The sequence below is a fragment of the Eschrichtius robustus genome, chromosome 17 (assembly GCF_028021215.1).
Source record: "Eschrichtius robustus isolate mEscRob2 chromosome 17, mEscRob2.pri, whole genome shotgun sequence".
Taxonomy (NCBI): domain Eukaryota; kingdom Metazoa; phylum Chordata; class Mammalia; order Artiodactyla; family Eschrichtiidae; genus Eschrichtius; species Eschrichtius robustus.
This window is the reverse complement of record NC_090840.1, coordinates 70,382,378-70,405,695: the sequence shown is the minus strand read 5'-3', so window position 1 is coordinate 70,405,695 and position 23,318 is coordinate 70,382,378. Positions and strand designations below refer to the sequence as shown.

Genomic DNA, 23,318 nt, shown 5'->3' with positions numbered 1-23,318 from the left:
GATGTGCTGTGACTCTGAGAAGGAAAGAATGATGGGACTGGGTGCTGGTGAGGGTGACAGCCCAGCATTCCTGCTGCAGGACGTCAACAAGCCAGGTAGAGGGGCCTGGATCTGGAGGTAGCTGACTACACCTAGGGGCTGCAAGGTCAATGCGGGGTTCTCATTGGTTGCTCAAGGCTGCCTGAAGCACCACTGCAGGGCCATTCCCAGATCTGACACCTCAAGCCCCTGGGATCCAGCCCAGACTCCAGGGACCTCCAGGCCAGCCCAAGGCTCTTCAGAGCAAAAACCTGAGCTGCCAAACTGCCTTGTCCATCTCCATCCCCTAGATGCCTTGGTTTGCTCCACCCTTGGTGGCCACACTTTCAATCAGCCACACACAACTTACAGTGGCAGGTTCTGGGGCCTCATCCCTAATTCATCGGGCCAGGGATACTCTAGTATTATGCTCTACAAGGGAGGAGGAGTTTCCCTCCCCTCCCAGAAACATCTAGAATGTCCCCATACTTTCTCCTGAATCTGTCTGTCCAGAATCTCTGGGGAGCGGACCATCCCTGGGCACTGGGACACACAGGAGTACCTTGGTCACACCCACCCCCTGCCTCACAGTGCCTCAGTTTACCCATATGTAAAACTTGGGCTGCATCAGCCACTTCTCACATTACAGAGATTTGGAAAATGTTAATATGAAAGCACTGGCTGCTCTTTGGAGAATGGGGCTCTATTTTCATGATTTCGTTCTCTAGCTCCCTGCCCCCCACCTCCCTGGAAACTTCTGGAATGTGCTGCATAGGCCGGTACTAGAGAGGGGAACCAAGGGAAGTGTGGGGGTCAGCAAGCGAACGGTCTGAGGCCTGGGAACATTCAAACACAGGCAACGGTTTCGTCCAAGTGCCTTTAGTTCGAAGGGCCACTGGTTAAAGTGGGGTCCTTGAGCCAGAAAATCCAGGAATGTCCAGCTTTGGCCCTGGGGAGGTGAGCTGGAGGAAGGGACCCTTCAGAAATTCAGGAAGGCCTGTAGAAAGGGCCTCCGGGTGTGGGCCACCCTGGGCACCAGGCCAAGCTGCTCGACCTGCAGCCGCAGAGGCCTGTAGCCGTTGAGGTTGCTGTAGGGAGCAGACAGGCCATCATGGGGCCTCGGGGAGAAGTGGGCCTGTGAGGTCAGGGCCCCCCAGGGGCCGTGATAGGGCTGGAACCTGGGGGCCAGAGGTGGGTTTGGGGCCAGGGGGCTGCCGGGCCCCGAGGACGTGGACAGACTCCGGTTCTGGGGGTTGCTGCCTGTCGACAGGCTGCTGAAGGGGTTGGAGGACGCGCGGTCGCTGGTGGAGTGGCTGCTGCCACTGAGGCGGCCGGGTCGGGGGCTGGGGGCCGCTGTGGGCTGGAGGGGTGCAGCCAGCCCGGGCGACTTGAGGCCCATCACGGGCTTGGAGGAGGCGTAGAGGTGGCGGAACTCCTCGTCAAACAGCCCCACCGCCTGGCCCGTGAACTTGGAGAGGATGTTCCTGTGCACGTGTCCACAGAGCCAGGTGAAGCTGGAGGCGAGAGGAGAGAGTGAGGGGCGGGGATGGGGAGGCCTCGGGCACCCTGCTCCCGCAGGGTCACGAACACGTGCCCACCGCTCCTCCGCGCCGGCTCCTTCCCCCCGGGCCAGAACGCCGGTTATCCCCTCCCACAGATGGGAGAACTGAAGCTCAGAGACCAGCAAAGGTTTGCAAGGGAGTAGTTAAGATGCAGAGTGAATCCGGGCCTCCGGTCAGTGTTCCCTCCCGGTGCTCAGATTATGGCCCTTAGAAGATCCCTGTGGAGGCACAAAGGGGCCGAGTGCCAGTGTCCCCAATTTTGTGCTGATGTGAGTCATCCAGCTGCTGGGGCCTTAGCGGCTCCACCTGTGACAGGTGTGACACCTGCCTCTTCTAACCAAATAGCTTAGCAGTCTGGGGCTGCTCCTTGGAAGGAAGGGCTGTATTTCCATGAAAAGCTAAAGGGTGTAGCCCAGTTTTCAGGCAAATGGGCCGGAAGGGGTGCGAGTGGGAGGGAGAATCCTATGCTCTTTGGGGATGGAAAGGAGAACACAGGGTGAGCCCACAGGATGGGAAAGATGCCACATCAGTGGGCTTGCCCAGACACCCACGGGAGGCCGCCTCTAAGCAGAGGCCTTGGCCTTCCCTCTATTTACAAGTTTTAAATGGAAACAAAATGTTCAAGGCATTTGTGTGTTACCTTTTATGATTCCCTAATTTAAACAGATTCCTTTCTATCTCTGATGGAAAATTCCCCTCATCACCCTACTCCCCGCAAAAAAGCCTGGTGGCAGCACAGAAGACCCACCAGGAACGTCATTTTAGAGATTCCTGGGTCTCTAATCCTGTGGACCTAGGCGTGGGGAGCAATGGGGACAGCATGGTCAGAGGGGGACAGGGTCACCGTGGGGGACAGAAAGGACCCGACCAAGAGTCTCAGCCTCCAGCCCCCAGCCAGCATGTCTTGCCACCAGAAGGCGGGCCCAGCTTCTGGAGTCCCCTGCCCTGTGAGGCAGGGCAGGGCCCACGCAAGGCTGGAGCGATCCTGGGAAGAACAGCGAGGCTTTGTTTAAACCTCACCTCCTGCCCAGGAGCCACCCACGCACCCCAGAGAGGTGAGCAGCTCATGCCGTGCCTCTGGCCAACCAGGTGACGGGGAAGGCAGCAAACTCTGGGACAGCCGGACTCTTGGCTACACGAAGAAATCAGTCGCCCTGTTCTTTGGAATCAGGCTAGATTAGAACAAGCAACTGCATGCTTTCTTAACAAAGCAGGTCTAGGGGACTTCTCTGGCGGTCCAGTGGTTGAGACGCTCCGCACTTCCACTCCAGGGGTCACGGGTTCGATCCTTGGTCAGGGAACTAAGATCCTTCCCGCCACATTCCCCCCCACCACCAAAAAAAAAAAGGCAGGTCCAAAGGTGCCCGGGCAGCTTTTCAGGCCTCCATGCACCCTCTGCCCCTGTGTCCCTTGTGTATCCCTGCACCACCTGAGTGCCACCCCCCTCACCCTGCTCACTGCTCAGGGGTGTCCCTCCTTTACACCCCACATGTCCATTCATCCTGTGCTCTAGCTTTTACACTTTCTTTTATCACCACCCATGATAAGAATTACATTTTATTTTTATTGCTTTTTTGGCCCTTAAGTACAGAGAATTGATTTAATCATAATTTTTGGCTCAAGACCCACTCTCATCATTGATCTGTTAATGAGCCATTTACATTTATGCAGCTTTATTTTATTTTTTGGCCACGCCAAGCGGCTTGTGGGATCTTAGTTCCCTGACCAGGGATTGAACCCGGGCTCTTGGCAGTGAAAGTGCAGAGTCCTAACCACTGGACCGCCAGGGAAATCCCTTTACTTAGTTATTTTAAATAATCTAATAAGCACCTATGAACCCATCACCTAAAATAAAAAGCTAGCATTTTGACAATAACCAGCATCTAAGCACACGGTCCCTCCTAGGAACCCATTCAGTTTCCCCAAAATAGAGGAAATCATCACCCAGAATCCTGTGTCATGGTTCCCATACTTTCCTTTTTCTATAGTAAAAAAAAGTTTTCTGTATTCTTGAAAGTACCGTCAGCCCTCCGTATACTCGAGTTCTGCATCCGACGATTCAGCCACAGATGGAAAATATTCAGAAAAAATTTTTCCAGAAAGTTTCAAAAGGCAAGACTTGAATTTGCCCCATTGGCAACTATTTACATTGTATTAGGTATTATAAGTAATCTAGAGATGATTTAAAGTATTCAGGAGGATATGGGTAAGTTATATGCAAATACTACACCATTTTGTATAAGGCACTTGAGCATCCTCAGATTTTGGTATCTGTGGGGATGCTAGAACCAATCCCCCACAGATGCGGAGGAACAACTGTAAATATTTCTATTTTAGTTGTTTTTAACATATATCTTTGGGGATTAATCTTTGGGGATTTTTTTTTCACTTAAATATTGCAGTTTATCCATGTTATCTCTTGTTGCTGTACTTCACTTGTCTTTGACTGTTGTATGATATTCCACTGGGGGCTATATCATGGTGTATTCATGCATTCTCTCATTGATAGGCATTTGGGTTGTTTCCATGGTTTTTCTGTTGTGACCAGTGCTGCAGTGAACACTCTTATACCTGTCTTCTACTGTCCTGTGGACCCGTTTCTCTTGGAAATACACCTAGGAGTGGAATTGCTGGATAAAGCTAGGTGAATGTTCAGCTTTAGAGAAAATGCCAAACTCTTTCCAAAGTCACTGTACCGATTTGCAATCCCATCAGCAGTGTAGAAATTTGTAAATGCACTATTTGTATTGTCAGGCTTCTTACTGGCTGGCCAAAAAGTTTGTTCAGATTTTTCTTCTGTAAGATGCTATGGAAAAACCTAAATGAACTTTTTGGCCAACCCAATTTTTTTTTTTTTTTTTTTTTACTGAATAGGTATAAAATGGTAACTCATTCTAGCCTTGATTTGCATTTTCCTGATCACTGAGGATGCTGAACATCTTTTCGTTTGTTTCCTCCCCGGTGAAACACCTGCTCTCACCTCTCCCCCCTCGCCCACACTTCCATTGTGCTGTTTCTTTTGTGGTTTGTGGGAGTTCATTGTGATTCTTGACACTAATCTTGTCAGGGCATCATGAAAACCTGCTCCCAGTTTGTAATCTGACTTTTCACATTCTTTGAGCTGTCTTTGAGGGAACCAGAGTTCTTAAGTGTAATACAGTCAGATTTAGCAATCATTTATAGTTAATGCTTTTTTGTGTTCTGTTTAACACAGAGGGGTGTCTATGTTAAGACACCTAATCCTCATCCTAAGGTCTAAAAAGACATTCGTCTCTATTTTCTACTAGGAGTCTTAAAATTTGTTTTTGACATTTAAGTTCTTTTAATCTATTAGGAGGTGATTTTGTGTGTGTGCACGCATGTGTGCGTGTGTATGTGTGAAGTAGAATCCAACTTTTCACATGGAGAATTTTTTTTTCTGGTTTCACCTTTCCCCACTGCTCTGACATGCCCTGTCATGTGGGAGTCTGTGTCTGGGCTTTCTCTTCTGTTCCATTTGTCACTTTGTGTGTGTCCTTCACCCAATGCCACATTGTCTTGGTTACTACAGCTCCATCTGGAAGGACAAGTCCGCCCTGCCTGTTCTTCTTCAGACTCATCTTGGCTATTCTTGGAGAAATACATTTTATTGATACACTGTAACCTACTCACATACACAGATACATAACCTCACAACAATCTCCAGAACGTCCTTTACCTCAGCGTGCTCTGATTATTTTTGTTCTATCCTATTTCATTTTTGAAGAATTCTGGGGATCATCCACTAAATCAATTTCATAGACAGTGATGCACAGTTTCAAAAATTGTATTCCTCTAGCCGTACTGGATGGCCAGGACCTAACATGAACATCCATTCATTCAACAAATATTTATGGTCATGTATAAACATACCGGCACTGTATTAACTGTACTTCCTGCCAGGAAGCAATAGAAAAGAAAAGAGACCCAGCTCAGGCCCGGACATCATCTTTCTTAAATCTTGGCTAAACAAGTTCACAGAAAAGGTCTCTAGGGAATGATCTGGAAGCTGCCTTCGGCAAGATGAGTTAGCAGGATAAAGACAACAGGATTGAGCTGTCCAGCAAAGGGAATAAACAGCAGCGAGTGTAAAGACCCTGAGGCATGAAAGACCTGGGAGGATGCCAGTGCGGCTGCAGCACAGAGGAGGGGAAGAAGAATCCTGCTAAGACAGAGGCCGTGGTAAGAAGGTGGATTTTTTTTTTTTCCCCTAGGAGCAATGACATGCATTGAAGGATTTTAAGGATGGAAGTGATTTGATCTTGTTTGTGTTTAAAAATCTTTCTGTTCCTGGTAAAGCCCAGGGTGGCAGCTGGGGTCAGGGCAGGAGTGGACTCAGGAGCCGGTTGGAAGGCCATGCTGATACCATGCTGTTACTCATGCTGTTCCAGCTGCCTGATTTCGCACCCTGCCCCCGCCCCAATCTTCTTCATCCTCCAAGCCTCAATCCAACCTCCTGGACCTGCCAGCAGAAGTGGGAGTTCCCTCCTGGCTGACCCCAGAGCACTTTCTTAGCTCATGCTGATCTTAGAGCACACACCCTACCACACCCTGTGGTCATTCATCTACATTTCTTGACGAGAGAGAGGAGTTCTGTGTCCCCAGCATGTGGCACAGCACCTGTGCTGGGTAAGACCCTCAACAAGAGTTGAAATGTTGAAATGCACACCCTCCCCACTCCCACCCCCGCGGCTCAGCCAGAGAAGCGGACAGAGCCCTTCAGTTTGGGAGAACTGTGTGCAACTAGAGGGAAGGGCCCAAATATCTGAAGCCCAGAGACAGGTGTACTGAAAGGATGGGGTGAAGGCTTTTCTGATTGATTTTTTGTTTTTATTGGAAACAGCTCTAAGGGTCCCAGGGAAAAGGATCCTCTGAAAGGCTGGCAAACAGATCACCTTTGAATGTTGAGAGCAAAAACATTATAGTTGTCCTGCCCTCCCTCCAGAAGCTGGATTCTCCACAGTTCGCAGGAATGGCCCGGTATGTCTTCAAGCCCACTGCCACCCTCCTCCTGGTACCTCCCATATCAAGCCCAGCCTGGCCTCAGCAGGCGCTAGAGAGCTGGAGATCCTAGTCAAGGAAGCTTGTGACCCTGACCCAATCACCTACTCTCTCTGTGCCTCAGTTCCCATCTGTCAGAAGAATAATGCCTCCCTCAGAATGTCACGAGGATTAAGGGACTTCCCTGGCGGTCCAGTGGTTCAGACTCTGCACTTCCATTGCAAGGGGCATGGGTTTGATCCCTGGTTGGGGAGCTAAGATCCCGCATGCCGTGCAGCAAGGCAAAAAAAAAAAAAAAAAAAAGAAAAGTCACAAAGATTAAATCCTTACTAAAGGTCTGATCGCACCTGGCCCAGGGCCTGGCACAAAGCTCAGCAAGGTGGTTATGCTTCCTTCTGCCCCTTCCAAGGGCAAGGGCACCCCTGCATGATGAGCTCAAAGGGCAAATACAAACGAAAACTGAGAGACTTAATTCTCCTTATTGAAAATAAGAGAAGAGGCTTCCCCCTCTTCATCTTCTTTCAGAATTTCTTTCTCTGTCCTTTTCAAATGTATGGAAATCTTTTTAATGGCTAAATAAGCCACTTGCCAGTCGCACAACTGGTTGCTCAAAGATGGGGAAGGGGAAGTGACCGCTTAGTGGTGGAGGGGCTGTGGATACGCCACCCCCACGTCTATGTATGCCGCTCTGACAGAAGATGTTATTTTGAGCTGAAGGAATTTGAGAAGCAGGTTCAGGAAGGACTCTCTGACCTCCCCCTTCTCCCTGAAGCCAGTCACAAGGCCCTCATGTGAGAGATGCCCTCCCTGTACCCAGAGGAAAGGAGCATCCTTATCTCCAAGGGCAGGGGGACTCAGAGGGATCAGAATGGACCGGCCTTGCTCTGTTTCCCCCAGTAACTACCCTTAGCTCTTCCCTTTCGTCCTATCACGTTTTTCCATGACTGTCCATTCTTCATCCAACCTCATATAAAAACACTCAGGTTTAACCATTTCTTTGGGTCTTCATTTCCTTTTGAAGGCTCCTGTGTCACGTAAAACTTGTATTAAATAGATTTGTTTGCTTTTCTCCTGTTAATCTGTCTCTCACCAGTCCATTTTACAGGGCCCCAGCCAGAGAACCAAGAAAGGTATTAGAAAAAAGTGTTTCCTGGGACTTCCCTGGTAGTGCAGTGGTGGGACGGGACCACTGCGCTTCCACTGCAGGGAGCACAGTTTCGATCCCTGGTCAGGGAACGAAGGTCCCACAAGCTGTGTAGCCGAAAAAAAAGTTTTTCCTCCCCGTACAATGGGTGCGGGGTTTCTTTGGGGGGCAATGAAAGTGTTTTGGAACTAGATAGTGGTGATGGTTGCACACACTGTAAATGTACTACATGCCTCTGAATTTTACATTTTAAATGGTTAATATATGTTACGTGAATTTCACCTAATAAAAAAGAGTGCGAGAATTCCTCTGCTTTGGTGGACCCCCTCCCTCCAGGCTTGGCTCCTGGGGTCTGGGGCAACTGCCCAGGCACAGACCTCACCCTTCGCCTCCAGGTGGTGAACTCGGTCTAGTGGTGCTCGGTCGAGGTCAGAGGTCAAGGTCGGAGGCGTGATGTAGGGTTTTAGGCTGAGCTCCCGCCCTGAGCTTTATTTGCTTGCTGCCCAGAGGCCTTTGTCCCTCTCGAGGGAAAGAACCAAAGGCTGATAAGGTGGCTTTGGCCACTTGGGGAGGGGAGCTCAGCCCCACCTCAGCCTCTTACAAACAACCGAGGGCTGGAGACAGGGCCTGAGAATCAGAAGCAGGGGGGCTCCGTTTTCCACAGGTGCCCCCGGGTGGAGCAGAGGATGAGGAGAGAGGCTGTGGGTGGAAACAGACGTGGGCTCAGTGACCCCCGGACGCTGGAGGTGTCCCCTCCGGCCTGCCTCGTCCCTGAGCCCCCTCCCTGCACACTAGTTGTAAAACCTCAGCTCTTTCCCTCGCAGAGGGACCGTGCCTCCCAGCTTCCTTTACTGCAACCTGTGAGGTCGACGCCACAGGCCCTTCGCACAGCTGAGGAGAACAGGCTCAGGAAGAGGTGGAGATGCGGAGCCAGAGAGGGGCACCCTGGCGCCGTCCCAGGCCCCCTTCCCTCCCCTGGGTTTGTTATCGGTTACCCGCCTAGTTTGAGCGGAGCTGCAGGAGGGAGCCCCATCCTGTTCCACGCCTGCAGCAGGCCTGGTCTGTATCTGCTAGGTCTCTACATAGCTGGTGAGTGAATGAAGGAACAGAGAGGTGCAGTGACTTGCCCGAGGTCACCCAGCCACGAAGCTGCAGAGCTGGGAACTGAACTTAGCTCATCTGGCTTCTAGGCTGGGCTGCTGCCACTTCTGGTCCCTAGCACCAGCCTGAGGTCCCATTAAATTTGGAGACACTTCTGACAGGGAAGTGGAGGAGGGGCCAGGAAGCTGGTGGTCAGGGGCCACAGAGGGTGACGCTTGTAATCTTATCTAGGACATGGTGACAGCTCAGCAAGCCCTGGCAATTCTGAAGTGAGAGGAGGGCTGTCTCGGTGCTCTCCAGTCTTCTCAGGGCCCACACACCCTCTCCCCCAGCCAATGTGGTGTCGCCCAGGCCTGCTCTGCTGGGCAGCCCTTCACGACCAACGTCTTCTCAACCCACACCCTTTCAGGTCTTGCCTATTCCATGTCCCTTCCCTTGGGGCTTTGGCTGGCTGATAGCAACCACTTATTGAGCACCTACTGTGTGCTGGGAGCTACGCCATGCTTTGCAAATTTTATCTCATTGAGTCTTAACAATAGTCAGCAAGGGGAAGTATTGTTATCCCCATTTTACGGATGAGAAAAGTGATGCTAAAAAGAATTGCACACTTTAAATGGGTGAAGTATCTGACATGTGAATTACATCTCAATACATTCGCTATATTAAAATAACCAAACATTTTAAAAATAAAATGGGGCCCCCATACACAACCAAACAAATCACATGGCTTTAGAATCACACCTGAGAGATCTGAGGAGGGAAACAGGATTTTATGTCCTATTGCCATGCAAAGGGAAACCAAGGCACTTGGAAGTGTCTCCCTACCCCGAAGTGCCCCCAGGAAGGGCCCAGATTTTCCCCTTTCGCCCAGGCTGGTCCTGCCTCCAGCCTCGTGTATATGATGAGTCCCCAGCTGCCCCGGGGGTTGCTGGTGGGCGTGTGGGCCTTGGCCTCCGCAAAGCCCCGACAGAAGATGAAGCGCAGTGCTCACCTGTACGATCCGCACAGGACGTATCTCCAGTCCGAGATGATGAACTTGTCCTGGATTTGGCCGACGAACTTCCTGCCTGATTTGGCGCAGTACACCTCTCCTTCCACGCTCCGGACAGAAACATTCTGTTGCAAGGGAAGTCAAGGTGTCCTCACTAATTGCGTATCCAGAGATACGCACTTGCCTAAGAAAATATCTGGAAGGATGCTCGCCAAGAGTAAACGGGTTATTGCTAGTTGGTGAGATTGTGGGCCATTGTTATGTTTTCCTTGGCTGAATTTTCTAAATTTTCTTCAATGTTCTGACATTATTTGAGTAATGGGAGAAAAACGAAGAAGAAGAAAAGAAAAGAAAGGGGAGATGGTAGAATTCAAACAAAGCAGAAAATAGAAGGAAGATGAGGGCCTGGTGTCCACAGAGCCCTCCGTCCAGGCTCCCATGGCCCACAGAGGTCTGGCAAGCCCAGCCTCGCCCTGTAAGTGGCTTTAGTGACATGAGTCCCTGACTCCAGGCTGGTCAGAGGAAAGGCCCAGTGCAATCGGGTGGGGGGGGGGTGCTTTGTGGAGACCTCAATGGACCCTAGATTGCTCTAAGAAAAGGTGTGGCCACAACCCAAATTGTGGCCCTGTTTGTCTCTTTCCTCCCCAGCAGCACCCGCTGCTCTAGCCCTCAAGCCAGCACCCCTGGAAGCTGAAGAAATGAAAGGGCAGGTGAGGCAAGGGGATGTCAGAGGCCGGCAGGACGCTCCTGGTGCCGAGAATGCCCACTGGTAGCTGGGCGGGCTCTGGGAAGGGGATGCCCAGCGCCTCTAACCACTCCTTCCAGCCTCTCCACAAGCTCCGGGGGTGGTGGGAACAGGGCCACGTCCTGTCCCTTGGTGCAGCGGGTGTGGGCCACGAGGACAAGGCCTGCACTGACTCTCTGGACCTGTTTCGATGGCCTCATGCTGAGGCCGTGTGATCCATGTTACGTCAAGCGGACCCAGCAGTCAGGGGACCTGAGGCCTGTGGCGACCGGAGGTGCCTGGACTCAGCTGCATCCCGGTCAGGGTGGAGGGGAAGGGAAGGAGGAAGGCGAGGAGGCTGGGGTCTCCTGAGGCTGACCTGCCTGAGCTGGGGGGCAGTCACCAAGGAAACCACCTGTCAGCTGTTCAGCTGGGTCTGTTTGTGAAAGCTGTGGGCGGTTTCACGTTAGAGCTTGAATTAGCTGCCCCAAATTTGCCGTGACTAAATGAACCCTCATCTGTGGGTTTCCCTTCTCCTTGCCGGAAGAAGGAAGTGAGGAGTTTGGTTAAGTCCGAGAGAATCAGCATCCTGTTGGAGCCATGGAGTCCTAAAGATGCATCACACAGGTCATGGATGTCTCCCTGCCCCAGAAGTGCAGCCACTGGGTCTCCTCAGCTGAGAGGAGAAAAGGCAGAGGTCGGGCCCCTTTATCCTTCCCAGCCCCCAGTGGATCTGTGTGAGCTCAAAGGGCTATGAGCGGGAATGATGGAAATCTCTTCCAGGCCAGGTCCTAAAGACATCCCTCGGAATCCTCCCTCCCTCTCCCTCCCTGTCACTATGTCTCGGGGGCCGTGTATTCCTTATGGTGCAGCTACAAGATGAGGGAGGGCCATCTGAACTGGACTTTGAGCAAGAAAGAAACGTGTATTATGTTAAGCCATTGAGATGGGGGCATGCGTTACCACAGCGTAGCCTGTTCTATCCTAACACAAAATACCTTTTACACTGTTACGGGACCCTACCTTGAGGTGACTGTCAGAGACCTGGGCTTTGTCACACATCTCCTGGAAGAGCTTCACGCCTCCCTGGTCCAGGAGCACACAGACGAACACCCCGCGCTTGTTGGCTGCCTCTAGGATGTCACAGAAGATCTCCACGTCCGTGAACACATCCATCAGGATGGCCAGGACCTGGGCCAGGGCAGAGGGGTCGGACACCAGAGAGTCAGGGCCAGGTGCTGACTTCTTTCAGCCAAACTCCCTCAGTCCCAGCCGGCCTGGGAGAGCTGTTCCCTTTGCTGCTGCGCTGGAGTGGGGAGGGTCTGACAGGGCAGGACTCAAGGAGGGGTGCAGAGCTGCAGTGCGGCCCTGCTTCTGTCCTGAGGCCACCTCTCCAGCCGCACCCCAGATCCTCTGGCCTCTCCACCCACTGCTGGAGTGGAGAGTGCGGAGGAGAAAGGGGAGATAAGCAAAAAGAGGAGGCAGAGGGGGGAGATGAGGCCAAGGGGAGGTGGCCTGGCAGGGTCACAGGAGAGGGACAGATTTAAAGTCACAGGCTCTCAGCCATTTGGAGCTTTAAGGCACTCTAGGGCCACTGGCTTTCAAATGTTTTTAAGCCGTGGAATCCTCGCCTCAAACAAAATCCCTGTGGAGACCCCAGGGGATATAAACTAGACTAGACTGAGCTGCCCCAGTGGGATGGAGAAGGGAGTCCGGCTCAGCCAGCAGGTACTGCATCCTCCATCATGGCAGAAACTTGGGGGGTGGGGGGCCCTAGATATCCAACAACGGGGAGGGACGTATGTGTTCCTGCCTGCCAGGCACCCGTTCCTCCTCCTCCTGCCAACAGCACCCCAGGCTCACTTTATTTTATTTTTGGCCACACCGTGCGACTTGTGGGATCATAGTTCCCCAGCCAGGGATAGACCCCGGGCCCCCTGCAGTGGAAGCGCCCAGTCCTAACCACTGGACCGCCAGGGAACTCCCCCAAGCTCACTTTAAGGAATTACCTCTGCTCCACCATCCATGTGCTTTGGGTGGAGTTACTGCCGTGCTCTGGATTGGGTGCGGGGGAGGCACACTGAAGCCAGGCCACTGGCCACAGGGATTGGCCCAAAGGTGGTCACATGACATGTTTTCCTCATGGGAGTCAGCCCAGGACTATTGCTGGGACTCCTGGGGAAAGGAGGCATTCCTTCTACTGGGATTGCTTAGCTAGTGGATTATAAACTACAGCTGCTGGCAGCCATCTTGCCCCATGTGGGGACAGCCTGCCTGAAAGCAAAGCCGGATCTGGAGAAACCAGGGCTAAGAGGTGGAGACAGATGCCCAGCAGCGTCCTTTCAACATCTGGTTTCAGTTACCCCTGAAGCCAATCCTATGCTTGACTTGTCCACTGAGGATGTCAATGCATGGTCCTCTTCTTAAGCTTTTTGGGGTTACTTTCTGTGATGTTGTGACTTATAATAAGAAATGTATATTTGGTCTTCATATCAGTTTCTGACACAGAGCTCCTAATACCCTCGGAATTTCCAAGGTGATGAGAGCTAAGAGCAATAAAGGGGTCTTTTGTTATGTTAATGAGGCGACTTTCGGGCCTAAGGGCATTGGCACTTAAGGATGCGGGAGCTCTTTGCCAGGAGAACCGACCTTGTGATCAGAGGGTTGGAACTCTTAGTCTAACCCCACAGCCTCTGGTGGAGAAGGGAGGAGCTGGAGGTTAATCAGTCACCAATGGCCAATGATTTGATCAATCACGCCAATGTAATGAAGCTCCATAAACACCCAAAAGGAGAGGGTTCAGAAAGCATCTCGTTGTTGGACACGTGAGGGTTTAGGGAGATTGGTGCACTCAGAGAGATGCACTATGCATCTCTTCCGTCCGGCTGTTCCTGAGTTACATCCTTTTATAATAAACTGGCATTCTATTAAGGAAAACGTTTCTCTGACTGCTCTCGGCCACTCTAGCAAATTGATCAAACCCAAGGAGGGGTTTGTTGGAATCTCGAATCTGTAGCTAGTTGGTCAGAAGCACAGGTGACAATCTCGGCTTACGATTGGTGTGAATTGAGTTGTAGGACACCCAGCTGATGTCCAAGAATTGCTTGGTGCCGTGGGAAAGGCTCCCACACAGTGGAATGGAACAGAACTAGAACTTTTTGTCACTCAATCAAAAGTCCTTCCTAGTACCTAAATTGTGGTGTGTTGAGAAGTGGATTATTAGGCAGCCAATAAAAATGATCATTATAATGGTTACATAGAAACTATAGGACTTCCCTGGTAGTGCAGTGGTTAAGAATCTACCTGCCAATGCAGGGGACATGGGTTCGAGCCCTGGTCCAGGAAGATCCCACATGCCGCGGAGCAACTAAGCCCGGGCACCATAACTACTGAGCCCGCGTGGCACAACTACTGAAGCCCGTGCGCCACAACTACTGAAGCCCACACACCTAGAGCCCGTGCTCCGCAACAAGAGAAGCCACCGCAATGAGAAGCCTGCACACCGCAATGAAGAGTAACCCCCACTCGCCGCAACTAGAGAAAGCCCATGCGCAGCAATGAAGACCCAATGCAGCCAAAAATAAATAAATTTATTTAAAAAAAAAACTATAAAGCATGGTGAAATGTTAAAGTAAAACTTGCTGTTTAATATATGCTCAACAAATGTGCATTAACAATTAATGAATTAAGTGGAAAAAAAAAAAACCACAGCACAAAATGATAGCATGTCCATTATGATTGCCAGCAAGGGAAGGTGGTGTACAGATAGATGAGTGCAAAGCCAAAACTAACAGTCATATTTGGATGGGGGACTATGGCGATCTTTTCTTCAACATTACCTGTAATAATAATGTTCAACCACTTTTCTACTAATTACAATAAATTTTTTTGACCATCAACATCTGGGAAGTAGCAAGGGCAAGAAGAGTGTCATGGAGACAGGTGAAGGAGATGGCTGGTACCCACTCAGCGCTGACTTTCTGCTCAGTTGATGTGGGTGTCTGGACAGGGGAGGGAACTGCGAAGAAATTGCTCACCCTGGGCTAGAGGTCACTAGAGATGTTCTAATAGTGAGGCCCGTGAACCTTTAGAACCATGGCCCCGTTAACACACAATTAAGTATATGTGCACATTTAAGCTTATGGCACCAATAAGGTCCTCTCTCCTGAAAGATAAATGCCTCCTCATCCAACGTATTGGCAAAAGAGACAATTTTCTCTCCCCAGGAGGTCAGTAAATCCTCCCAGTTGTGTTCCAGTGAGTCTTTGTTGTCAGAGACAGGGCTGGTAAGCAGGTGACCGATTGACAGAGAAGGGGAGAGGTTTGCAAAAAACCCAGCGTCCTGATTTAAGCGATGCTTGGAAGGACAGGCTCATGATATCTAGGTTTATCTTGTTTGCCTCCTTTTGGGATTGCCTCCCAGCTGGATCGATTCAAGGCCAATAACTTCTTCCATCCCCTACGTGGGCGTCCTACCTCACAGGGTGTAGTGTGTTGATCAATCAGGTCCCAAAAGATGTGTCCGCATCCTAACCACCAGAACCGTGGATGTGACCTCATTTGGAAAAAAGGTCTTTGCAGATGTAATTAAGATTCTCAAGATGAGATCATCCTGGGCTTTCTGGTGAACCCTAAATCTAATGACAAGTGTTCTTATAAAAGACACTCAGAGGAGAGACAGGGAGAAGAGGATAAGGCCATGTAAGGACGGAGGCAGAGACTGGACTTCTGTAGCCACAAGCCAAGAATCGCCTGAGCCACCAGCAGCTGGGAGAGGAGGGAAGGATCCTCCCCTAGAGTTTTTCGAGGGAGTATGGCCCAGCTGACACCTTGATTTTGGACTTCTGGCCTCCAGAACTGTGAAAGAATACTTATGTGTTTTGTTTTGGTTTTTTTTTTAAGGTTTTTTGGGGGGTTTTTTTTGATAAATTTATTTTATTTTATTTTTGGCTGCGTTGGTTGGGTCTTCATTGCTGTGTGCGGGCTTTCTCTAGTTGTGGTGAGCGGGGGCTACTCTTCATTGCGGTGCGCATGCTTATTGCGGTGGATTCTCTTGTTGCGGAGCACGGGCTCTAGGCACGCAGGGTTCGGTAGTGGTGGCACGTGGGCTCAGTAGTTGTGGCTCGCGGGCTCTAGAGCACAGGCTCAGTAGTTGTGGCGCATGGGCTTCGTTGCTCCACGACATGTGGGATCTTCCCGGACCAGGGCTTGAACCCGTGTCCCCTGCATTGGCAGGTGGATTCTTAACCACTGTGCCATGAGGGAAGCCCTTATCTGTTGTTTTGAGCCACGAAATGTGTGATAATTTGTTACGGCAGCCCTAGGAAACTAATGCAGAGCAGTAGCACATAATCCAGGGGAAGAACGATCTACTGGGAGATAGGGAACTTTAGCTCCAGCTGTGGTGCTAGTGGAGGCTAGCTGAGTGCCTTCGGACAACTCACTTACCATCTCTGGGCCTCAGTTTCTTTACCTATAAAACATTGCACGATAGAAGAGCATTAGCTGTCACGTAAGTTGGGTCTAACCGTAAGCCCAGGTAATATAAACGGAAGCATATGCAAAAGTAAAGTGCGTAGTTAAAATATGATTGTGATTTTTATATGCATTATTCTTGAGCAAGTGTGGATAATGTTAGAATAACACCATGAGAGAATAACAACACCATGTTGTTTTAATTCAGGTTATGGGAGAGGGTTAAAATCAGTGCCCACACCACTATGGGCATAAGAAAGAAACAGAGTAGGGTTCCTGTTAGGGCCAATCAGATGGCCCACCCCAGAGGTGTGGGGTTGGCTGAGAACGGGAAGGAGATACTTCCCGTGCTAAGGAAGGAAGTTGGCCTGGGAGCGCTGCCTGGCCGGTGGGCTCTGGGAATCTGGAGTTTCAGTGAGATGGTGGGGCCCAGCCAGGGGGCTGCTGGTCCGCTAGGGTGATACCCACAGACAGGAGTCATCCTGCGGGGACCTCAAATCCTGGCTGAGAATCCCTCACTACCTGCCTGGCAGACGTGAGTTCCTCATGGGCTGGAAATCCTGCTGCTTTGGGAAGGGCAGGGGGCAGGAGGGGAAAGAGGATTTGGGTCCTGGTGGGACCACCAAGCATGCTGGGGCCAGGTGTTGGGGGCACTTAGCACCCCGTGGCCCACTCTGTGCTTCGATTGCTCCTCTTCCCTCTTTCTCTCCTGTGTGCTGATGCCCCCTTTTTGAGCTGGCTTTTGCTGGATGAGTAATAACAGCAGCAACTCTTTCTCGAGCACCTACTCTCAGCCGTACGTTCGTCCCCTGTAACCTTCACAACACCATTACCCTGGCTTCCCGGGTGAAGAGCCAGGAGTGCAGAGATGTTAAGTAACTTTACAAAAGCTGGAATGCGAGGAGATGCCCCAGACCCCAACCCAGAGCCATGCTCCCAGCCAGTCTGCTGCAGGCCTAAGAGAAGGACTCTGATCTCTGTTTACATCAGATACAGCCTGTCCCTCATCCGCTTGTGGGTTAGGATGGGCCAAGGAGGGAGAGTCAAGCCCTGGGAGGGTTGGGGGACCCCAGAGAAGAACTCAAAGAGAGTGTGGACAGAAGAAGGGAAGGGGGCCCAGGTGGCCCCCCCCATCACCTATCTGCTGACCACAGTGCGGGGGAGCCAACAGCCCTTAAAAAGGCCGCAGTGAGAGGACCATCCCCCTGCAACCACACGCTCCCACCTGCTTGTGTCGCCTCTGGGTGTGCCCGGTGCTCCCCTCCCTCACTGCCAATCTGAAGCAGTGACAATATGCCAGCGCTGAGCCCCGGCTCCCAGAGGGGGAGAGGGACTTACTCTAGGGAACTCCTGTGGGAAGGGAGACAGGCCAATCACAGATCCCAGGAGGATGCCGGGGGGGCAGGGAGCACCTCTGCTGGCCCTTGGCGGCTGTCCCACCCCACTCTGGCGGGACCTAGACGGGACCTGGGCTGGGTATAGGCACTCCGTTGCCCGGAGACCCCACGGGCCTGGCAGGCTGGACCCGTCTCTCCCAGGTCTGCCCGTCCCTCGGCGGCCCTTGTCGGGGGAACAACCGGAGACCTCACCCTGGGGACCCTGGTGGTGTTCGAGGCCCTGGAATCCCAGTTGTCAGGCATGGGGCAGACCTGCTCATCAGCTCCCTGGGGGCGCAGTAGGGGTGGGGGCAGGATTGTGCAGTTCCTGCTCAGATTTCTTGCTGTGTCCCGTCCCTCCACCCTGGTCCCTTGTTCAGCCACTCCCAGGGCAGGGGCTCGGCCTGAACAGGTGGTCCTTGACACCTAGGGATTGGGGGGAGCTTCTTTGGGACCTTCTCACAGCTGCCCCCTTGGTCCTCTGCATGCTCCCCCCACTCTCCCCCCACCTGCCCAGAGAACTGAATAGATTTTTCTCTCTGCAGTGAAAGGGAGAGGGAGAGGGGATCGAGCAGTGACAGGGGGCTTGCCTGCTCAAGTTCTCCAACTTTTCGGTCTTGGGACCCCTTTACACTCTTAAAAATTACTGAGGATTCCAAAGAGCTTTGGTTTATGTGGATTGTAACTACTGACACTTGTCAAATTAGAAACAAACTGAGAAAATTCTTAATGTTTATTAGTTATTTTAAAATAACTAATATTCCTTACTTAAAACAATATTAAGCCCATTACATGTTAACATAAATAACAATTTTAAAGCAAAAATAACTATACTTTCCAAAACAACAGCAAAATGGAGTGAGCAGAATGGCATTATTTTACAGTTTTGCAACTCTCTGTGGTGCCTGGCTTACCAGGAGACAGCTGGTTCTCACATCGGCTTCTGTAGCAATCTGTTGTGATGTGTTGTTGGGAAGGAGATATATAAAGATAATCCGGCCTCACACAGATAAGTGGTTAGAAAGGGCAGGACCTCCCAGACCCATTGGAAGGGTTTTGGAACTCTCAGGGATCCTGGACCACACTTGGAGGATGGATAATTCATGTTTTTTGTTTTCTGTATTTTATGACACTTTGACATCCCAGCGCCAACTGATTACTAGAGATAACAAGCACCTCGACTAGGTGCAGCCTGTGATATGCTGACCAAGCAATCCAGAGCCATGTCCCAAGCCTCCTTTACCTGACTCTCCAGCATCCAGACAATATTTCCCTGCCCATCCTAAATCACCCCAGTGCCAGCTATGGGACAACCAGGGACCATATGTGGCCCAGAGCCTGCTAGAATTATTCAAACTAGCCAATCCTAAACTGTTCACCTGGCCCTGCCTTGCCTTTCCTGCAAAACCACAATAAAGGCTTGTGCCTGTGTGTTCCCCTGGCTCCTTCTGCCTCCTGATGGACCCTGGTGCTCCCGGTGTGGCCCTGCATGGTGTGTGGTGCCTCCTGCTTCTAGGAAACTGTGAGTAAAAACCTCTTCCTTCCTGACAGTCCTTTCCACGTCTCCCTACCTCTAGGTCATCCAGACCTCTCACTCCTCTTGACGTCTGCATTTGACACACCCTGGACCTGGAATTCCTTTACGTCCCCTCTCTGCCCAGCAAACTCTTACTCAGCCTTTGAGACTCAACTCAGAGGCCACCTCTTCTGTGAAGCCTGCCTTAGTCACCCTCCCCTCTGCTCCCCGGCACAAAGCATTGCTCAAGGCCAGCACTGCCATCCAGCAGTGTCCCCTCTCTTCCCACCTCTCCCCTAAGGGCAGGTGGCTGGAGGGAGGGAGGCCTCTTGTTCTGCTCTGCCATCCTGGGTTCAGGGCCTGACCAGTGAATTCGGCTTTGTGGAGTAAAGGAATGAGAGCACGAAGGGAAAGAGGGAGAACTCCTGCCCCCTAGGGAGCAGAAGCTACTCCGGGGAACACCCAGCAGGCTGGCTCCGTTCGTTCCCCTCTCTTCTCTTCTCGAGGGGGCTGAAGCCACAGGAGAGGGAGAAGACAAACCCCCTGTCCTCCCTCTGTGTGGACACAGCCTACTTCCATCTACAGCCTGTGGCTGGGGATCCAGCCCCCGCTGGCGTCTCTGTGGGAACAGGTCACCGGTCACTCCTGAGCCCTGTGTGTGTGTGTCTGTGTGTGTGTGTGTGTGTGTGTGTGTGTGTGTGTGGTGTTGTGTGTGTGTGTGTGTTGTGTATGGGAGTGGTATTGCAAACTGCCTGCAGGAGTCTGACAGGTAACAAAATGGGTGAAGTTCATCACGGCCTGGGACAACAGGGAGTGGTGGGGACTGCCGCAAAGGTGACCCACCCAAAGAGGTGACCTCAACTCAGCGCCAACAGAGCCAGGTCTTCCGACTTGCAAAGAGGAGCCGGAAATTCTTACTTTCAGGTGAAATCTTCTGATTTTTAAGTGTTGTCCTAAATTTGTAACATACTGTGTTGATACAGCAAAGGACAGCAGCAGGCCTCAAGGCCGCAGAGGTGAAGAGAGGGAAGCCTCTCTAGGTGGGGTAGGGGGAAGGGGAAGCACTCAGCCAGGGGATGATGTTTCACAAGCCCCAACCTGGCTTCTTTCCAGAGAGTCTCACTCACCCTTTGAGCTGCAGCTGCGGTTGAGAATTTCGCCAACATCATTGGTCCCACCCCTCAGGAGAGCACTGAACTTCAGCACAGAGATCAGAGGTAGCACACTTAGGAACAAGCCCTGGGAGCTGGAAGGGGCCCCTTAGTCCAGTGTGTGATCTGGGGCCTGGGGAGGTCAAGGGACTTGCCCTGCGTTGTGCAGCCCACCCCAGGCAGTGCGGGCGCTCCTGGCTGCCTGCCTGAGCCCACCTGTCAGTTCCTGATGCTGCCTCGCCAGGGAAGCATGAAATGCTGCTCTGAAGTAGCCCAGCAGCGTGAAAAGCCAATACTCCACCCCTTGTCACCTTCTATTTTATTCTCCAGAGCTCCACTCCCTCCCTCCCCGTTTGAGCACAGCTTCCCCGCTCCTGGTGGCTTCTTCTGGAGCCATGAGATTTCACACACTATTAGACATGGGAGGGGATTCTGTCATGAGAGTGGGATCTCAGCAGAAAATGAGCTTAAATATCAGTTTGTTCTTTTTTGAACTCTTTTAAATGTAACAAAATAAATCATTTTAGTGATGAGAGAGACTCTTTACAGATGAGAAAGTCCTTTCCTTGGAGTCCACTCTCACCCCTGCCCCTGCAGCTTCAGGAGGGTGGAGGGGCACCCATACCCCTGTGCTGAATGGTCATTTTGTGCACCTGGGTAGAATGATCTGGAGTCCCTCCCCCATTCCCCGGGGGAGCAGGCAGCCCCTATGGGCCCGCAGTTCCAGGAGCATTGGGAGAACTCCCGACCAAATGCCAGACCGGTGCCTGAAATTCTGCCAGCTAAGCTCTGGCCTTGAAGGATTTTTCTTCTTCTAAAGTCACTTATTAAAACGTAAACACTCTGGGGAGGGAGAAACCTCTGCTGCCTCCTCTGTCCTCTGCCTGACCGCAGGTTGGATTCAAGCGCTGCACTGAATTTGTGGGCAGACAGGTCTAAGCCGAGCCTGAGAGGAAACGGGATGAGTTTGTGTCCCAGTGGAGTGGCCCCTTCATTCAGAAACACAGAAGTGAGGCACCTCGCCTAGCCTGGGGAACTCAGGAAAGGCTTCCTGAGAACGGGACTTCAGTGCTGGGTCCTGAGAAGGAGTAGGTGTTAAGGGAAAAGCAGGGAAGGTGAGGGGGCTCCAGACAGAAGGAACAGCATGTGCAGAGACCTCAAGACAGAACCTGATGTGTTTGAGAATCTGCAGGTCACTCAGGATTGAGTGGCAGGAGGTGGAAGAGGAGCTGGAGAGGTCGTGAGCCATGCTACGGAGTCTGCTGGTCCCACTGGGGGCAACTGGGAGCCACTGAAGGCTCTAAGCAGCGAAGGGACCAAGTTAAATTTGAAGTATAGAAAAAGTGTCTACAGCAGCTTGGAGACTAGGTGGTCGGGATCAAGATGGAAGAGGAGGGTCAGATGGGTGTTGGTGGCCGGGACCCAGATTGTGACAAATGGGATCAGGAAGTCAGTGATCTAGGGCAAGGCAGAGAGTAGCATCCCTGGTTCCATCCTAAGCTCCAATCACCTGGACCCCATCCCTTAGAGCAGGACACACACCTCTCTCCTTTCCTCCACCAGTCCCCCCACCCCGTGGCCAAGGAGACGCAGACTCCGCCATCGCTACCTGGCTGGTCCGGGTGATGCAGCGGCGGATGAGGTCCCTGATGTTGTTGTGCTTGTCCGTCTGGAAGTACACGGTGACGCTGGACTTTTCCTTCAGGTAGGGCTTCTCGGCTGAGGCCCAGGCGTGCAGCAAGGCCGGCTCGCTGCCCTCTGAGGCCACAGGGAAGTAGGTACTTGATGGCAGGGAGCAGGAGTCGAGTCCCTTGGAAGCTGCCTCGGCCCCTCCTGGGGGCTCCAGGGCAGAGGGGGGCTCCTTGGCCTGGGCCTGGATGTACTGGGCCTCCACCGAGGACAAGAAGTCCACCTCGCCTTCCTGGCTGAGCACCCGCCAGTAGGCCTCGGGACCCCCATCCAAGAGGGCATCTGTGGCCAGCCGGGCACTCTCATTGTCACTGAAGTCAGCCCTGGCTTGCCGGACCCACTGGCTCTTGACATCTTCCAGGCGTTTCTGGAGCTTGCCCACGTGCCTTGCCCGGCTCATGCTGCCCTGTCCCTGAGTTGTGTGGGGGGCAGCTGGCACCTGAGCTCTTCCTGATGTCAGGGGCAAGCGGGCCACACCACCCAGGAGGAGCGGGGCTCACAGCACTTCTGGAAAGCACCCACTCCTAGCACTGGTGTGCGGCCAGCATCCAGGATTACCTGCTCCAAGGTAATCCTGCTCTCCTGAGCAATGCTTCACAGGGATCATCACCCACTGCCAGGGGTTGGTTTATCTCTGAGCGACACCCGCCCTGCCCGCGGGCCAGGAGGGCTGGCTCTATCACGCCTGGGCACACTCAGCCCTGGGAGACTTCTTCTCCTCCCAGCAGCCAAGGTGAGCTGGCTTTCCAGCTTGTTGTGCAATTCTCCCGAGACCCTCAGGCCCCATTTACAAAGCAAGCAGCCTCTCCCAGCACCGTCACCGCTGTGCCTCAGGTCCCCTCCTGTGCTCCTCATTTCAGACGCCAGTTGGTTCAAAGACAATTTCCCTGATGGGCCCCTGAGATCTGCCATCCATCCTGTCCCCATGTGAGGAGGGAAGCTGGATGCCCGCCAGGCAGAACTGTTCACCAGGCACTTCTTCTTTCTCTTGGTAACACCCCAAGTTCCCAGCCCTCCCCGTTCTCTGGGAAAGCCTTCTCTCCCATCTCTCTTCCCTTATTGTGTTTGCAGTGGTCATGCTTGAACAGAACCCCCAGAGAGGTTCCATTTCTGGGGCCAGCGCTGATCTGTTGGAAGCGGCGGCTGCTTGGAATACTATCTGGAGAAGAATCTTCGGCTGTGTCCGGGCCCACGGACCGATGGGATCAGTCTGTCTCGGTGCTGGTGGGCAGGTGGCCGCAGGCGTGTTTGAAGTAGATGAACTGCTAAGGGAGAAGCCACATTTTCTTTCCAGATCAGGGCATGGTCAATTCCATGTCAACGGAATGCAAAACCTAGAGTCCTGATGTTACTGAATCAGGTCTGACTGCTTGACGCTCAAAAATCAATATTCCAGAGAGAGACAAAAGTTGGTGAAAAGGAAAGCTGCCTTTAATCAGAATGCTGGCAATGTGGGGAAATGGTGGACCCAGTGTTCCCCAAAAACCACCTCCCAAAATTCTGCTCAGCTATGAAGTTTGTAAAGGGAAAAAGGGAAGTAATCTCAGTTAAT

General features: G+C 52.1%; 2 protein-coding genes across 3 annotated transcripts in view; one reads left to right on the top strand and one right to left on the bottom strand.

The window, feature by feature from the left end:
• The window catches only part of C17H8orf76 (chromosome 17 C8orf76 homolog), a 41,996-nt gene extending 36,615 nt beyond the window's left edge, over positions 1-5,381 (top strand). The window contains exon 6 of the mRNA XM_068525306.1: positions 5,131-5,381. Coding sequence (XP_068381407.1) covers positions 5,131-5,247 — 117 coding nt within the window. The 3' untranslated portion in view covers positions 5,248-5,381. The remainder of the gene's footprint in view (positions 1-5,130) is intronic.
• FAM83A (family with sequence similarity 83 member A) lies at positions 858-22,166 on the bottom strand. 2 transcript variants are annotated; one of them, XM_068525303.1, is made up of 4 exons: positions 21,687-22,166; positions 11,583-11,750; positions 9,836-9,960; positions 858-1,532 (listed from the first exon to the last, which is right to left on the bottom strand). In XM_068525303.1, exons 1-4 carry the CDS (start codon positions 22,164-22,166, stop codon positions 998-1,000), a joined length of 1,308 nt encoding a protein of 435 aa, XP_068381404.1. In that variant the 3' UTR covers positions 858-997. The 2 variants fall into 2 exon arrangements, with proteins under 2 accessions (XP_068381404.1, XP_068381405.1); XM_068525304.1 differs by lacking the exon at positions 11,583-11,750.
• Between the last annotated feature and the right edge of the window lie 1,152 nt (positions 22,167-23,318).

What these genes read in the sequence shown, in the direction of transcription:
- FAM83A (XM_068525303.1), bottom strand. Translation starts at nt 22,166, where the DNA reads ATGAGCCGGGCAAGGCACGTGGGCAAGCTCCAGAAACGCCTGGAAGAT. An exon ending in GCATCACCCGGACCAGCCAG is followed by an intron (nt 11,751 to 21,686) that starts GTAGCGATGGCG and finishes GCCCTGGCCCAG; the next exon opens with GTCCTGGCCATCCTGATGGA. An exon ending in TCTCTGACAGTCACCTCAAG is followed by an intron (nt 9,961 to 11,582) that starts GTAGGGTCCCGT and finishes CCCTTGCAACAG; the next exon opens with AATGTTTCTGTCCGGAGCGT.